Consider the following 18958-nt stretch of genomic DNA (forward strand, 5'->3'; position numbering starts at 1 on the left):
CAGTGGCACACTCCAACACTCAGACATAATTTACAAACAAAGGATTTGTGTTTAGTGAGTCTGCCAGATCAGAGTCAGTAGGGATGACCAGGGATGTTCTCTGTTTAGTGAGTCTGCCAGATCAGAGTCAGTAGGGATGACCAGGGATGTTCTCTGTTTAGTGAGTCCTCCAGATCAGAGGCAGTAGGGATGACCAGGGATGGTCTCTGTTTAGTGAGTCCTCCAGATCAGAGTCAGTAGGGATGACCAGGGATGTTCTCTGTTTAGTGAGTCCTCCAGATCAGAGGCAGTAGGGATGACCAGGGATGTTCTCTGTTTAGTGAGTCCACCAGATCAGAGGCAGTAGGGATGACCAGGGATGTTCTCTGTTTAGTGAGTCCACCAGATCAGAGGTAGTAGGGATGACCAGGGATGTTCTCTGTTTAGTGAGTCCTCCAGATCAGAGGCAGTAGGGATGACCAGGGATGTTCTCTGTTTAGTGAGTCCACCAGATCAGAGGCAGTAGGGATGACCAGGGATGTTCTCTGTTTAGTGAGTCCACCAGATCAGAGGCAGTAGGGATGACCAGGGATGTTCTCTGTTTAGTGAGTCCACCAGATCAGAGGCAGTAGGGATGACCAGGGATGTTCTCTGTTTAGTGAGTCCACCAGATCAGAGGCAGTAGGGATGACCAGGGATGTTCTCTGTTTAGTGAGTCCTCCAGATCAGAGGCAGTAGGGATGACCAGGGATGTTCTCTGTTTAGTGAGTCCTCCAGATCAGAGGCAGTAGTGATGACCAGGGATGTTCTCTGTTTAGTGAGTCCTCCAGATCAGAGGCAGTAGGGATGACCAGGGATGTTCTCTGTTTAGTGAGTCCACCAGATCAGAGGCAGTAGAGATGACCAGGGATGTTCTCTGTTTAGTGAGTCCACCAGATCAGAGGCAGTAGGGATGACCAGGGATGTTCTCTGTTTAGTGAGTCCACCAGATCAGAGGCAGTAGAGATGACCAGGGATGTTCTCTTGATAAGTGTGTGAATTGGACCATTTTCCTGTCTGTTGGTTGTCAGGGAAAATGTATGGAGTAGAAAGTTTATTATTTTCTTCAGGAATGTAGTGAAGTAAAAGTAAAAGTTGGCAAAAAAATATAAATAGTAAAGTACAGATACGCCAAAAAACAACTTCAGTAGTACTTTAAAGTATTTTTACTTAAGTACTTTACACCACTGATAAAAAAAGACTTTCAGTTTTACCAGTCAGGAAACGTATTTCTTCGTTCCCACAACCAATGTGAAAGCAAAAACAAGCGTTCCCACAACTTCCAAGGAACCAAATGTGTTAGCTGGGGTTATTTTATGACTACCACATGGCCAAAATACTTCAGTCATACCGGTACTGTGTTAGCAGCCATACAGGCTAACTTGACCAGCATGTTTGACTCTTGGACTTCCGTCTAACTACATTATCTTATGATTATCACATGACTACCACAGGCTAATTCTCTCAGTCAATGGACAGCAGGCTACCTACATTACCACAGCAACATAAGGACCGTAGGTTGACTAAATTATCCCTAAACTTAAGGACTTTGGGCCAACTTCAATCTTAGGGCTGCAAGGCAAGCTAACAACATTACCGTAGCCTGCTAACATTATTTTGGTCATCTCTTAGTCCAGCCCTCATATAACAGTTCATATAAACCAAACAACATTTTTGTAATGCCGTTTAAAAAATAAATAAAAAACAATACATCACTCACTTTTTTTCCCTCATTCTTTTTTCATGCTTGTTAAATGGCGGCAGCTGCGAGAGGAACTTTGTCATGAATGTTGTGTCACTAGATTAAATCTATGATGCATTTAAGAGGGAAACATAATTGTCAGCAGATTAAATCTATGATGCATTTAAGAAGGAAACATAACAACATATCACTTATTTTCAAGACTTTAAAAACGTTCTTCTTTGGTTTAAAAAAAAATTATATGGGTAGCCTTTTAAAAAAAACATTTTTTTTTTTTAAAGGTTGCCTTTAACTTGTTTTCTTTATAGAGACCCTAAATGCTGGTTGTTATGTTGTGATTGGTGCAAAGTGTTAATTTCAGTCATTGTGTTAATTGTGTTTCTTGCATTATCTCTTTGTGCAAAACTTTTAGAAAAATGTGTTCAATGGTAATTGTACATTCAAGGTCATTTTCAAACGTAATAATTCCAACAGCCAAATGTATTTATTTGCCAGCTACATTGATAATCACATTTTGTGATAGTTATATCTTGTTGATTGTGCTGTGAGACATGAGACTTTGTACATTTTGTGTGTGTTTAAGTTAATGGTAATTCATCCCTTAAAGGAGATGATGTCCACGAGTTCATCTGACTCTGGGTAAGTAGAAAAAGAGCTTCATTGCCAGAATCTCACACTGTCCCTTTAAGTACCACATATGTTAATATTTCTGTAAACCAATAACATTGTTTCAAGAATGAATATTTGAAAAGAACCCATTTTATTGGATGATTGCATTTATTTAAATACAGCCAATTTGCATATCTGCAAAAACACAACTGAAATGATTCCCTCTCTCCTCCATCCATACCTGTATCACCTTAAGTTTTGCCTCAGCTAACACACACCACACTTACAATAATTATATAGTATGTTATGTAGAGATATAGAGTACCTGTTTAGAAGGTACTGCTTTTGGCCAACCTGTATACTTATAATGAGTTTTATATATATGAAAAAACATTGTTTATTTATTTTTTTGTTCAATAAAATACTGTTTTAGAAAGAGTCCAATCAAACGCCAGTAAATGTACCTACTCTTGAAGGGGCCGTACTTAAAAAACAACACAGGATTCCAGATACAAGTGTTTAGTTTCATAATAAACGGAGAAGAAAACGGAACGAAATGAATATTAAAAAACGTAAAAGCATAATGTATTAAGAATATCAATCAAATCTTTAACACATTTAAAAAAAATACTAATAATGAAATGATTCACAATGAAAACATTGTCATTTTTATTTTTATTTTTTTACTTTTCATCCCAAAGTGTCATGTTTTCGTTTTAGGTTGATGTTGTTCAACTAAAAAAAAAACGATGGATTCATGAGGACGTTGGGACGTTTGACAAAAGTCAAGCTGTGATATACTGTGGCAGCGAAATAGCCAGCCGGCTAATCTAACATCACTGTGCTGTGTGTTGTGATAAATGTTTACACGGAAATATTCCCTAAATTGAATCAAACAATAGCATGCCAATTAATACGAGTGGTTCAACACAAACAAAAAAAGATTAGATTTGAACTTGATTTAATCTCAAAAGTCACATTGTCTTTCTAGCACGGAGTTTGGCATCTATCCTTTTTCAGGAAGCAAGGTCCATTTTATGTGGTCCATTTTATGACCCGCGGTCAGTGTCATAGATCCCAAAATGGCCGTCACAGGTCAGTGATACTGACCCAAGATGGCAGCCACTCACAGGTCTGTGGTGCTGAGTGAAGGGTTAGAGAAGGTTAAACTAGGGCTGTTGTTGACTCTTTTCTTGCCACGCTGGGCCAAGGCTTCACCCAGAGGCTCGACGTAGGGGTTATCTGCTCCCCCCTCCTCCTCATCCTCCTCCTGAATCATCTACACAGGGAGACAGCAGGCATGACCATCCAGAATGATGATAATAATGTTGCAGTAATAATGATAATAATAACTATAATGAACGAAAAATGTTACCATCATGGGCATCGTATCCTTGTCAGACATGACCATGTCTATGTTGTAGTCCAAGGAATTAAGGCTTGAATTTAAAAAGAAATGCACTAAATTAGAGTCATACAACAGGAGTCCATGACGATGACACCTTAATTAATGTTAGCAATAACATCTCAATACTGTCCAATGGAGGACAATATCAAAGAGCATTACCAGTATAGACGTTTTGTAACACTGTTCTCGGTTGCATGATAGGACAATCAGAGGAATGATAGGACAATCAGAGGAATGATAGGACAATCAGAGGAATGATAGGACATTCAGAGGAATGATAGGACAATCAGAGGAATGATAGGACAATCAGAGGAATGTAGGACAATCAGAGGAATGCAAGGACAATCAGAGGAATGATAGGACAATCAGAGGAATGATAGGGCAATCAGAGGAATGATAGGACAATCAGAGGAATGTAGGACACTCAGGGGAATGATAGGACAATCAGAGGAATGATAGGACAATCAGAGGAATGTAGGACACTCAGAGGAATGATAGGACAATCAGAGGAATGATAGGACAACCAGAGGAATGATAGGACAATCAGAGGAATGATAGGACAATCAGAGGAATGCTAGGACAATCAGAGGAATGATAGGTCAATCAGAGGAATGATAGGTCAACCAGAGGAATGATAGGACAATCAGAGGAATGATAGGACAATCAGAGGAATGATAGGACAATCAGAGGAATGATAGGACAATCAGAGGAATAATAGGGCAATCAGAGGAATGATAGGACAATCAGAGGAATTATAGGTCAATCAGAGGAATGATAGGACAATCAGAGGGATGCTAGGACAATCAGAGGAATGATAGGACAACCAGAGGAATGATAGGACAATCAGAGGAATGATAGGACAATCAGAGGAATGATAGGACAATCAGAGGAATGTAGGACACTCAGAGGAATGATAGGACAATCAGAGGAATGATAGGACAATCAGAGGAATGTAGGACACTCAGAGGAATGCTAGGACAATCAGAGGAATGATAGGACAATCAGAGGAATGATAGGACAATCAGAGGAATGCTAGGACAATCAGAGGAATGATAGGACAATCAGAGGAATGATAGGACAATCAGAGGAATGATAGGACATTCAGAGGAATGATAGGACAATCAGAGGAATGATAGGTCAATCCGAGGACTGATAGGACAATCAGAGGAATGATAGGACAATCAGAGGAATGATAGGTCAATCAGAGGAATGATAGGACAATCAGAGGAATGATAGGACAATCAGAGGAATGATAGGACAATCAGAGGAATGATAGGACAATCAAAGGAATGATAGGACAATCAGAGGAATGTAGGACACTCAGAGGAATGATAGGACAATCAGAGGAATGATAGGACAATCAGAGGAATGTAGGACACTCAGAGGAATGCTAGGACAATCAGAGGAATGATAGGACAATCAGAGGAATGATAGGACAATCAGAGGAATGATAGGACACTCAGAGGAGGAATGCTAGGACAATCAGAGGAATGATAGGACAATCAGAGGAATGATAGGACAATCAGAGGAATGATAGGACAATCAGAGGAATGATAGGACATTCAGAGGAATGATAGGACAATCAGAGGAATGATAGGACAATCAGAGGAATGATAGGACACTCAGAGGAATGCTAGGACAATCAGAGGAATGATAGGACAATCAGAGGAATGATAGGACAATCAGAGGAATGATAGGACAATCAGAGGAATGATAGGTCAATCAGAGAAATGATAGGACAATCAGAGGAATGCTAGGACAATCAGAGGAATGCTAGGACAATCAGAGGAATGATAGGTCAATCAGAGGAATGATAGGACAATCAGAGGAATGATAGGACAATCAGAGGAATGATAGGACAATCAGAGGAATGATAGGACAATCAGAGGAATGATAGGACAATCAGAGGAATGATAGGTCAATCAGAGGAATGATAGGACAATCAGAGGAATGATAGGACAATCAGAGGAATGATAGGACAACCAGAGGAATGATAGGACAATCAGAGGAATGATAGGACAATCAGAGGAATGATAGGTCAATCAGAGGAATGATAGGACAATCAGAGGAATGATAGGACAATCAGAGGAATGATAGGACAATCAAAGGAATGATAGGACAATCAGAGGAATGTAGGACACTCAGAGGAATGATAGGACAATCAGAGGAATGATAGGACAATCAGAGGAATGTAGGACACTCAGAGGAATGCTAGGACAATCAGAGGAATGATAGGACAATCAGAGGAATGCTAGGACAATCAGAGGAATGATAGGACAATCAGAGGAATGATAGGACAATCAAAGGAATGATAGGACAATCAGAGGAATGTAGGACACTCAGAGGAATGATAGGACAATCAGAGGAATGATAGGACAATCAGAGGAATGATAGGACAATCAAAGGAATGATAGGACAATCAGAGGAATGTAGGACACTCAGAGGAATGATAGGACAATCAGAGGAATGTAGGACACTCAGAGGAATGATAGGACAATCAGAGGAATGATAGGACAATCAGAGGAATGTAGGACACTCAGAGGAATGCTAGGACAATCAGAGGAATGATAGGACAATCAGAGGAATGATAGGTCAATCAGAGGAATGATAGGACAATCAGAGGAACGATAGGACAACCAGAGGAATGATAGGACAATCAGAGGAATGATAGGACAATCAGAGGAATGATAGGACAATCAGAGGAATGATAGGACAATCAGAGGAATGATAGGACAATCAGAGGAATGTAGGACACTCAGAGGAATGATAGGACAATCAGAGGAATGATAGGACAATCAGAGGAATGTAGGACACTCAGAGGAATGCTAGGACAATCAGAGGAATGATAGGACAACCAGAGGAATGATAGGACAATCAGAGGAATGATAGATTTAATGGTGATGCGTAAATACACATGTATTTGTCAGTGTCTCAGGTGGCACCCACATCTACATACATTTACATGGCTCTGTAGTAATGTCTTTGCATGACTCTGTAGTAATGTGTTCACATGACTCTGTAGTGTTCACAGAACTCTGTAGTGTTCACATGACTCTGTAGTGTTCACATGACTCTGTAGTGTTCACATGGCTCTGTAGTGTTCACATGACTCTGTAGTGTTCACATGACTCTGTAGTGTTCACATGACTCTGTAGTGTTCACATGACTCTGTAGTGTAGTGTTCAAATCCAATCTTATGGCCGTGAGTATTACTACTAGACCACATGGTCTGCACATATTGTTCTTATTGTCATCATAATTTTCATCATGAATAGGTGGTTTCTACCTGACTCTGTCAGCGTTAGATCCTTCCTCGTCGAAGCCCAGGTCTGTGGCTGTGTCGATGTTCAAGTTGAGCACAGGGTTAGCCCTAAGACACAAATACAGGGACAGAGACAACACTGTTAGGCTACCTTACTTCCCTATTCCCTTTGCAAATTTAACACGTGAAATGATGTGACTTTGATGGCACATTTCAAATGCATTGGAAACACGTGCTAAAAACTAAACATGTGTTAAAACTGCGGTCCAAAATATCTTCTCAGGTTTTGGTGAAACATTTTTTTTTTTTTTGTGTCGTAATTACATTTGATTATTAAATTATTATTAAAATATATTAAATTATTCCCCCCCCCCCCCCCCCCCCCCCCCATCATCAATCTTCACACAATAATGAAAAAGCAAAAACAGGTTTTTATACATTTTTGCAAATGAATAAAATATGAAAAACTTAAATATTACATTTACGTAAGTAAATTCAGACCCTTTATAATCAGTACTTTGTTGAAGCACCTTTGGCAGCGATTACAGCCTTGTCTTCTTGGGTATGATACCACAAGCTTGGCACACCTGTATTTGGTGAGTTTCTCCCATTCTTCTCTGCAGATGCTCTCAAGATCTGTCAGGTTGGATGGGGAGCATCACTGTACAGCTATTTTCTGGTCTCTCCAGAGATGTTTGATCGGGTTCAAGTCCGGGCTCTGGCTGGGCCACTCAAGGACATTTAGAGACTTGTCCCGAAGCCACTCCTGCGTTGTCTTGGCTGTGGGATTAGGGTCATTGTCCTGTTTGAATTTGAACCTTCGCCCCAGTCTGAGGTCCTGAGCGCTCTGGAGTAGGTTTTCATCAAGGATCTCTCTGTACTTTGCTCTGTTTATCTTTCCTTCGATCCTGACGAGTCTCTCAGTCCCTGCCGCTGAAAAACATCCCCACAGCATGATGCTTCCACCACCATGCTTCACCTTAGGGATGGTGTCAGATTTCCTCCAGACGTGACGTGTGGCATTCAGGCAAAGAGTTAAATCTTGGTTTCATCAGACCAGAGAATCTTGTTTGTCATGGTCTGAGAGTCTTTAGGTGCCTTTTGGCAAACTCCAAGTGGGCTGTCATGTGCCTTTTACTGAGGAGTGGCTTCCGGCTGGACACTCTACTATAAAGGCCTGATTGGTGGAGTGCTGCAGAGATGGCTGTTCTTCTGGAAGGTTCTCCCATATCCACAGAGGAGTGACAATAGGGTTCTTGGTCACCTCCCTGATCAAGGCCATTCTCCCCCGATTGCTCAAGTTGGCCGGGCGGCCAGCTTTAGGAAGAATGTTGGTGGTTCCAAACTTCTTCCAATTAAGAATGATGGAGGCCACTGTGTTTTTGAGGACCTTCAATGCTGCAGAAATGTTTTGGTACCCTTCCCCAGATCTATACCTCGACAAAATCCTGTCTCGGAGCTCTATGGACAATTCCTTCGAACTTATGGATTGTTTTTTGCTCTGACATGCACTGTCAACTGTGGGACCTTAAATAGACAGGTTTGTGCCTTTCCAAATAATTTCCAATCAATTGAATTTACCACATTTGGACTCCAATCAAGTTCTACGAACATCTCAAGGATGGTCAATTGAAACAGGATGGACCTAAGCTCAATTTCGAGTCTCATACCAAAGGGTCAGATTACTTATTTAAATAAGATAATTTTTGTTTTTAATACATTTGCAAAAATGTCTAACAAAAAAATAGTTTTTGCTTTGTAATTATGGGTTATTGTGGCACTATCCCTATGGTGAATCATGGTGGTTGTAGCATCATATGTGATATTTCAGTGTTTTATTTGTAATAATTTTTGCAAGCATTTCTACCTGGGGTATTGAGTGTAGCTTGATGAGGAAAACATTTTATTTAATACATTTTAGAATAATAACGTAACAAAATGTGGAAAAAGTCAAGGGGTCTGAATAATTTGCACTCTGTGTTATTCTGTAATTATTGTACATATACATTTCATGTAGGGAGTTGGATCCTCCCTATGGGTCCAGGTTAAAACTAGTGCACTATGCAAGGAATAGGGTGCCATTTGGGATGCACCCAATGTGTGGAGTACAGGACTCACCCCTCCATAGTGTACTTGTTGGTTCCAGGCACGACAGGCCCACTCTTCTGATCTCCACCAGTCACCACCATGGCTGCTGAGTTCATGGCTTTAGATGCCTTCAGCTTCGTTCTGTAGCTGTAAAAGTTTACCATCCATAGGTTAGTTACCCATACTTACTAACCCATACTAGTTACCCATACTTACTAACCCATACTAAATAATCCATACTAGTTTCCTGCCATCCTTTTCTCTTTAAATGTAGCAACACGTCTAACAGGGATCACAACCGCAGACCACGTGTAACTACGCCAGCCCAGGACTCGGCTTCTTCCCCTAACAGGGATCACAACTACGCCAGCCCAGGACTCAGCTTCTTCCCCTAACAGGGATCACAACTACGCCAGCCCAGGACTCGGCTTCTTCCCCTAACAGGGATCACAACTACGCCAGCCCAGGACTCGGCTTCTTCCCCTAACAGGGATCACAACTACGCCAGCCCAGGACTCGGCTTCTTCCCCTAACAGGGATCACAACTACGCCAGCCCAGGACTCGGCTTCTTCCCTTAACAGGGATCACAACTACGCCAGCCCAGGACTCGGCTTCTTCCCCTAACAGGGATCACAACTACGCCAGCCCAGGACTCGGCTTCTTCCCCTGCGGGATTCGTCAGAGACCAGCCACTTGGACAGCTGAAGAAAATGTGCGCACCGAAGAATTTCTGAAAACTGTCAGAAACCGTACCAGGGAAACTCATGTGTGTGCTCATCGTCCTCACCAGGGGTCTTGACCTGACTGTAGTTCTGCATCATCACAGACTTCAGTGGGAAAATGCTCACCTTCGATGACCACTGCTATGCTGGAGGAGTGTGCTGTTCACTAAAGGATCCCGGTTTCAGCTGTACCGGGCAGATGGCAGACAGCGTGGATGGCGTTGTGTGTGCGAGTGGTTTGCTGATGTCAACGTTGTGAACAGAGTGCCCCATGGTGGGGTTATGGTGTGGGCAGTAAACACTATTGCATTTTATCGATGGCAATTTGAATGCACAGAGATCCCATGATGAGATCCTGAGGCACATTGTCGTGCCATTCATCCGCCACCATCACCTCATGTTTCAGCACGGCCCCTTGTCGCAAGGATAACTACACAATTCCAGGAAGCTGAAAATTTCCCTGCATACTCACCAGACATGTCAGCCATTGAGCATGTTTGGGATGCTCTGGATCGACGTGTACGACTGCGTGTTCCAGTTCCCACCAATTTCCAGCAACTTCGCACATCCATTGAAGAGGAGTGGGACAACATTCCACAGGCCACATTTAACAGCCTGATCAACTCTAGGTGAAGGAGATGTGTTGTGCTGCATGAGGCAAATGGTGGTCACACCAGATACTGACTCGTTTTGTTAAAGGTACAGTACCCGTCAAAAGTTTGGGCACACCTACTCATTCAAGGGTTTTTCTTTATTTTTTTACTTTTTTCTACATTGTAGTATAATAGTGAAGACAACAACACTATGAAATAACACATTTGGTATCATGTAGTAACCAAAAAAGTCATAAACAAATCAAAACATATTTTATATTTGAGATTCTTCAAAGTTGCCACCCTTTGCCTTAATGACAGCTTTGCACACTCTTGGCATTCTCTCAACCAGCTTCACCTGAAAGGCTTTTCCAAAAATCTTGAAGGAGTTCCCACATATGCTGAGCACTTGTTGGCTGCTTTTCCTTCACTCTGCGGTCAAACTCATCCCAAACCATCTCATTTGTGTTGAGGTTGGGTGATTGTGGAGGCCAGGTCAGGTCTGCATAAGGCCCTAAGCAAATAAGAGAATGCTCACCTAGAAGCAGCGCTCCTAGTGTCCGGGGACTTTAATGCAGGGAAACTTTAATCCGTTTTACCTCATTTAGTATGTCAGATGTGCAACCAGATAAGAAAACTCTAGACCACCTTTACTCCACACACAGAGACGTATACAAAGCTCTCCCCCGCCCTTCATTTGGAAAATCTGACCATAATTCTATCCCCCTGATTCCTCCTTACAAGCAAAAAAAAATCAAGCAGGAAGCACCAGTGACTCGCTCAATACGGAAGTGGTCTGATAATGTGGAAGCTAAGCTACACGACTGTTTTGCTAGCACAGACTGGAATATGTTCCGGGATTCATCCGATGTTATTGCGGAGTACACCACATCATTCACTGACTTCATCAATAAGTGCATCGATGACTTCGTCTCCACAGTGTCCGTACGTAAACATCCCAACCAGAAGCCATGGATTACAGGCAACATCCGCACTGAGCTAAAGGCTAGAGATACCGCTTTGAAGGAGCAGGACACTAAGCTTATAAAAAAATCCCGCTATGCCCTCTCTGATGAACCATCAAACAGGCGAAGCGTAAATACAGGACTAAGATTGAATCCTACTAAATTGACTCTGACTCTTGTCGGATGTGGCAGGGCTTGCAAACTATTACGGATTACAAAGCGAAACCCAGCCGCAAGCTGCCCCATGACAGGAGCCTACCAGACGAGCTAAATGCCTTCTATACTCGCTTCGAGGCAAGCAACACTGAACCATGCATGATGACATCAGCTGTTCTGGATGACTGTGTGATCACACTCTCCGCAGTGATGTGAGTAAAACCTTTAAACAGGTCAACATTCACAAGGCTGCAGGGCCAGATAGATTACCAGGACGTGTACTCAGAGCATGCGCTGACCAACAGGCAAGTAACTTCACTGACATTTTCAACCCCTCAATGACCGAGTCTCTAATACCTACATGTTTCAAGCAAAGCACCATAGTTCCTTTGCTCAAGAATGCCAAGGTAGCCTGCCTAAATGACTACTGCCCCGTCGCACTCATGTCTGTAGCCATGAAGTGCTTTGAAAGGCTGGTCATGGCTCACATCAACATCATCATCCCAAAAACCCTAGACCCACTCCAATTCCCATACCTTGCCAACAGATCCACAGATGATACAATCTCCATTTAACTTCACACTGACCATTCCCACCTGGACAAAAGGAAGACCTAAGTGAGAATGCTGTTCGTTGACTACAGCTCAGCGTTCAACACCATAATGCCCTCAAAGCTCATCACTAAGCTAAGGACCCTGGGACTAAACATCTCCCTCTGCAACTGGATCCTGGACTTCCTGACGGGCCACCCACAGGTGGTAAGGGTAGGCAACAATCCTCAACCTGGGGGCCCCTCAAGGGTAGGTACTTAGTCCCCTCCTGTACTCACTGTTCACCCACGACTGAAATGCCACGCTCGAAAATCTTTATACTCTCTTTGGATAATTCATTCCAATCATTTAAAAGTTAACAGCAGGTATTCTGCATGTAAGTTTAAGTATTTTGGTATGTTCACAACACCATCATTAAGTTTGCCGACGACACCTAGGTGGTAGGCCTGATCTCTGACACTGATGAGTACACAGCCTACAGGAAGGAGGTCAGGACAACAACCTATCTCTCAATTTGATCAATACAAAAGTGCTGATCGTGGACTACAGGAAAAGGGTGGCGAGCCCTTCCCTGCACTGTCACTGGCTGTTGGCAGGGTGGGACGCTACCGTCCCACATATCCCAGAGAGGTTAACAGCAGACTCGTAAATTTCAATGTACTGAGCGCATGTCAAAAAGGCTTTTTACCAAATTACGTACGTATTCACCCTGTACACCCTATTTGAGAAAAACAACAAAACAGAGGCAAAGTCTTCATGTCTTTGTTTAACTTGGGTCAAACTTTTCGTAGCCTTCCACAAGCTTCCCACAATACGTTTTTTGGCCCATTCCTCCTGACAGAGCTGGTGTAACGGAGTCAGGTTTGTAGGCCTCCTTGCTCGCACACGCCTTTTCAGTTCTGCCCCCACATTTTGTATTGGATTTAAGTTAGGGCTTTGTGATGGCTACTCCAATACCTTGACTTCATTCACATTGACAGAGCTGTAGTGGAGCGGGTCGAGAGCTTCAAGTTCCTCGGCGTCCACATCACCAAATAACTATCATGGTCCAAACATACCAAGACAGTCATGGATAGAGCACGCCAACGCCTTTTCCCCTTCAGGAGACTGAAAAGATTTAGCATGGGTCCTCAGATCCTCAAAAGGTTCTACAGCTGCACCATCGAGAGCATCCTGACTGGTTGCATCACCGCATGATATGGCAACTGCTTGGCATCCGACCGCTCTCTCTGCTACCGCACGGCAAGCGGTACCGGAGTGCCAAGTCTAGGTCCAAAAGGCTCCTTAACAGCCTCTACCCCCAATCCATAAGACTGCTGAACGATTAATAAAATGGCTACCCGGACAATATGCATTAGCCCCCTTTATTTACACTGCTGCTACTCGTTGTTTATTAATCATATCAAATCAAATCAAATGTTATTTGTCACGTGCGCCGAATACAACAAGTGTAGACGTTACAGTGAAATGCTGAATACAACAAGTATAGTAGACCTCACAGTGAAATGCTGAATACAACAGGTGTAGTAGACCTTACAGTGAAATGCTGAATACAACAGGTATAGTAGACCTCACAGTGAAATGCTGAATACAACAGGTGTAGTAGACCTTACAGTGAAATGCTGAATACAACAGGTGTAGTAGACCTTACAGTGAAATGCTGAATACAACAGGTGTAGTAGACCTTACAGTGAAATGCTGAATACAACAGGTGTAGTAGACCTTACAGTGAAATGCTGAATACAACAGGTGTAGTAGACCTTACAGTGAAATGCTGAATACAACAGGTGTAGTAGACCTTACAGTGAAATGCTGAATACAACAGGTGTAGTAGACCTTACAGTGAAATGCTTACCTACAAGCCCTAACCAACAATGCAGTTTTTTTTTTTACTTCGAAAAAATACCTACAAAAAAATAAGAATAAGAAATAAAAACAACAAATAATTATCTATGCATAGTCACTTTATCTTTATTTTAATCCTTTATTTACCTAGATGTACATATTGCCTCAATTACCTCGACTAACCTGAGTTTAGTTAAAGTTGAGTTAAAAAAATTATTTCTAGGGTGTTTTGAGATCAAAAATGTACTTCTAGGGTGTTTTGAGTTCTAAAATGTACTTCTACAGTGTTTTGAGTTCTAAAATGTACTTCTACAGTGTTTTGAGATCTAAAATGTACTTCTACAGTGTTTTGAGATCTAAAATGTACTTCTACAGTGTTTTGAGATCTAAAATGTACTTCTACGGTGTTTTGAGTTCTAATAATAAGAAAAATGGCACTTACATCACACAAGTGGTGTTGTTATCATCTACGCATAGTCACTTTAATAACTCTACCTACAGTTGAAGTCAGAAAGTCGTTTAGGACATCTACTTTGTGCGTGACACAAGTCATTTTTCCAACATATGTTTACAGACAGATTATTTCACTTATTCACTGCATCTCAATTCCAGTGGGTCAGAAGTTTACATACACTAAGATGACTGGGCCTTTAAACAATTAGATAAATTCCAGAAAATTATGTCATGGCTTTAGAAGCTTCTGATAGGATAATTGACATAATTTGAGTCAATTGGAGGTGTACCTGTGGATGTATTTCAAGGTTTACCTTCAAACTTAGTGCCTCTTCGCTTGACATCATGGGAAAATCAAAATAAATCAGCCAAGACCTCAGAAAAAAGATTGTAGACCTACACAAGTCTGGATCATCTTTGGGAGCAATTTCCCAGCGCCTGAAGGTACCTCGTTCATCTGTACAAACAATAGTGCGCAAGTATAAACACCATGGGACCACGCAGCCGTCATACCGCTCAGGAAGGAGACGTGTTCTGTCTCCTAGAGATGAACGTACTTTGGTGCGAAAAGTGCAAATCAATCACAGAACAACAGCAAAGGACCTTGTGAAGATGCTGGAGGAAACAGGTACAAAAGTATTTATATCCACAGTAAAACGAGTCCTATATCGACATAACCTGAAAGGCCTCTAAGCAAGGAAGAAGCCACTGCTCCAAATCCGCCATAAAAAAGCTAGACTACGGTTTGCAACTGCACATGGGGACAAAGATCATACTTTTTGGAGAAATGTCCTCTGGTTTGATGAAACAAAAATAGAACGGTTTGGCCATAATGACCATCGTTATGTTTGGAGGAAAAAAGGGGGAGGCTTGCAAGCCGAAGAACACCATCCCAACTGTGAAGCACGGGGGTGGCAGCATCATGTTGTGGGGGTGCTTTGCTGCAGGAGGGACTGGTGCACTACCACAAAATAGATGGCATCATGAGGTAGGAAAATTATGTGGATATAATGAAGCAACATCTCAAGACATCAGTCACAAATGGGTCTTCCAAATGGACAATGACCCCAAGCATACTTCCAAAGTTGTGGCAAATGGATTAAGGACAACAAAGTCAAGGTATTGGAGTGGCCATCACAAAACCCTGACCTCAATCCTATAGAACATTTGTGGGCAGAAATGAAAAAGCATGTGCGAGCAAGGAGGCCTACAAACCTGACTCAGTTACACCAGCTCTGTCAGGAGGAATGGGCCAAAATTCACCCAACTTATTGTGGGAAGCTTGTGGAAGGCTACCCTAAACGTTTGACCCAAGTTAAACAATTTAAAGGCAATGCTACCAAATACTAATTGAGTGTATGTAAACTTCTGACCCACTGGGCTTGTGATGAAATAAATAAAAGCTTAAATAAATCATGCTCTCTACTATTATTCTGACATTTCACATTCTTAAAATAAAATGGAGATCCTAACTGACCTAAGACAGGGAATTTATACTAGGATTCAATGCCATGAATTGTGAAAAACTGAGTTTGAATGTATTTGGCTAAGATGTATGTAAACTTCAGACTTCAACTGTACATGTCGATATTACCTCAACTAACCAGTGCCCCCGCACATTGACTCGGTACTGGTACCCCTTGTATTTAGTCTCATTACTAACCTGTACCCCCGCACATTGACTCCGGTACCGGTAGCCCCTGTATATAGCCTCCACATTGACTCTGTACCGGTACCCCCTGTATATAGCCTCCACATGGACTCTGTACCGTAACACCCTGTATATAGCCTCCACGTTGACTCTGTACCATAACACCCTGTATATAGCCTCCACGTTGACTCTGTACCATAACACCCTGTATATAGCCTCCACATTGACTCTGTACCGGTACCCCCTGTATATAGTCTCTACATTGACTCTGTACCGTAACACCCTGTATATAGCCTTCACATTGACTCTGTACCGTAACACCCTGTATATAGCCTCCACGTTGACTCTGTACCGTAACACCCTGTATATAGCCTCCACGTTGACTCTGTACCGTAACCCCCTGTATATAGCCTCCACATTAACTCTGGACCGGTACCCCCCTGTATATAGCCTCCACGTTGACTCTGTACCATAACACCCTGTATAGAGCCTCGCTACTGTTTTCATTATTGTGTTAAATTTTTCTTACTTTATTTATTGTTCAAGCTAATATGTTCTTACTTTTTAAACAATTCTGCTCTGTTGGTTATGGATTTGTATGTAAACAGTTCATGTTAAGGTCCGTTGTATTCGGCGCATGTAAAAAATAAAATGTTTTTGTGAATCAATCATATGTATCAAACATGCCAGAATACTGATCTAGGATTAGGTACCTATGTTCCATACACTTCAATTAATTATAATCTAAAGGACAGAACTGATCCTAGATCAGCGCTCCTACTCGGAGATGTTTGATACATACGTGCCCAGGTCTCAGCTTACCTCCTGCGGGTGCAGACCAGAGACGTTGTCATGACAGCCAGGACGATGATGAGGCCTGCCACCAGTCCCAACAGAACGAACATGATTGGATTCACCTGCTTCTCTGTCACCACAGTCCCTCCCTGCAACACCACACAGAGTTTAGAGTAGGGTTGCAGAAAATTACGATAATTTTCCCCTAAAAATTCCATAGTTTTCCAGAAATCATGGTTGGAGGAATTCAGAATTCTTTCTTATTTCTTCCTGATTCCGTGAATCTTCCAATAAGGATTTCTGGAAAACTTGGGACATTTTATGAGTTACCAGAATTTTGCTCAGGGGAACATTCCTTCAGTGGACCAAAGTCAGATCTTTATTGCATATTTTCACTACATTAACAAATATAGCATAATAATGTAGTAACATAAAAGCTGGAGGACATTAATTTATATTTATTTATTGATACGTTTAACAATTAATGTGGAAGTACCTATAGCAGAGATCATCAACTTGATTCAGGTGTGCGCCGATTGTTTTTCTGGAGCGTATGGTCGGGGAGCCGGAATATAATAACTAATCATTTATAGACTGCAGATTGACCGCAGGAACCCCAAAACAGATGTAATGCTTGACTAAAACATAATAATTTCAAACCTTGCGACATTTGTACACATCCCTCGTCTCTCTATTATCCGTGGGAATAGTTGGGAACTGATTTCTTTAAATTAAAATCACTTGGAACTGATTTATTTAAATTAAAATCACTTGGAACTGATTTATTTAAATTAAAATGATTTCCTGGTGTTTTTACAGTCTTTTATGTCCAACAATAAAAAAATAAAAAAAATTAACTGTATTTATTTATTTTTTGCTCAGAAAACATGGCGGCCAAATAAAACCACGCACGGGCAAAATTCATCCCACGGGCCACCATTTGGTGAACCCTGCCCTATGGGAATCCTATTCCCTATGTAGTGCACTACTTCTCACCAGAGCCCTGTTCAAAAAAATAGTGTACGACATCAGGAATAGGGTGTCATTTCAGACACAGCCCAAGACAAATCTTTGTTTGGCATGTACAGGGCCAGGGTTGGAGACAATTCAAATTAAACCCAGTGAGTTCAGGAGACGACTTGAGATTTAAAATCCAATAAATGAAAAGCGACATTTGTTTCTTGAAATAGATGTGTATTGTATGTGTGCATGGTAATGGCTAGGCATGAGGGGAGGGACAAAAATAGTTGGATAATAGTTTCTTATAGTAAACTTACTATATCTTTCAGGCCAAATTCAATCTGTAATTTGTACCGTTCCACACTGTTGGATAGAATGGTCTCGGCGGTGTCAGAGTCGAGGGCCGTTCCATTGGCATTCACAAAGTACACCTCCATTACGGTATCGCCAGCCGCCCTGCAAAATAATTACGATTTTTTATTATTTTTTTTATAATAAAACGTTTTTAAAAATATGTGTTTTTCTAAACTACTTGAGCAGTGACACAGACACATAAACTCTCTCTCTCGCTCGCTCACTCACTCACTCACTCACTCACTCACTCACTCACTCACTCACTCACTCACTCACACACTCACACACTCACACACTCACACACTCACACACTCACACACACACACACACACACACACACACACACACACACACACACACACACACACACACACACACACACACACACAAACATCACCTGGAGACTGTCATCAACAGAGAGAAGAAGAAAAACGTTGGTATGTAGTAGTTAGGGTTGGAGTCAATTACATTTCAATTCCAGTCCATTTTGGAAGTACACTGACATTTCAATTCCCAGCGATGCTTTTCAATGAGGAACATGTGGAATTTGAATGAATGGCCAGGAATTGAAGTGGAATTGACCGGGAATCCTGGTAGTCATGTGATATTTATTACCTGATTTCCGTACTGGCTGAATCAGCCCTAATCCTAACTACTTCCACTTTCGTCTGTGTTGCTGCGGTTAGAAGCCTGCATAGGAAACATTTATAAAGTTAATGAATTCATGTATTACCCCATGCTGTGGTTAAACCACTTGTCAACAGGGATGGCCAACGTAATCTCAATCTGAAAATCATCCCACAGCCAATTGTTAAGCCAAATACA

At 41.8% G+C, this 18958-nt stretch overlaps 1 protein-coding gene across 2 annotated transcripts in view; it reads right to left on the reverse strand.

Annotated features, from left to right (window-relative positions):
• Positions 1-2457: 2457 nt before the first annotated feature.
• cdhr2 (cadherin related family member 2) overlaps positions 2458-18958 on the reverse strand; it is a 48624-nt gene continuing 32123 nt past the window's right edge. For both annotated transcript variants that reach the window (XM_036943531.1, XM_036943530.1), the window contains exons 25-31: positions 18749-18823; positions 18097-18235; positions 16847-16968; positions 9118-9234; positions 7024-7107; positions 3705-3768; positions 2458-3608 (exon numbers count right to left, since the gene is read on the reverse strand). In XM_036943531.1, the coding sequence (XP_036799426.1) occupies positions 3456-3608; positions 3705-3768; positions 7024-7107; positions 9118-9234; positions 16847-16968; positions 18097-18235; positions 18749-18823 (754 nt within the window). In that variant the 3' untranslated portion in view covers positions 2458-3455. The remainder of the gene's footprint in view (positions 3609-3704; positions 3769-7023; positions 7108-9117; positions 9235-16846; positions 16969-18096; positions 18236-18748; positions 18824-18958) is intronic.

Source organism: Oncorhynchus mykiss, chromosome 14, assembly GCF_013265735.2.
Source record: "Oncorhynchus mykiss isolate Arlee chromosome 14, USDA_OmykA_1.1, whole genome shotgun sequence".
NCBI lineage: Eukaryota > Metazoa > Chordata > Actinopteri > Salmoniformes > Salmonidae > Oncorhynchus > Oncorhynchus mykiss.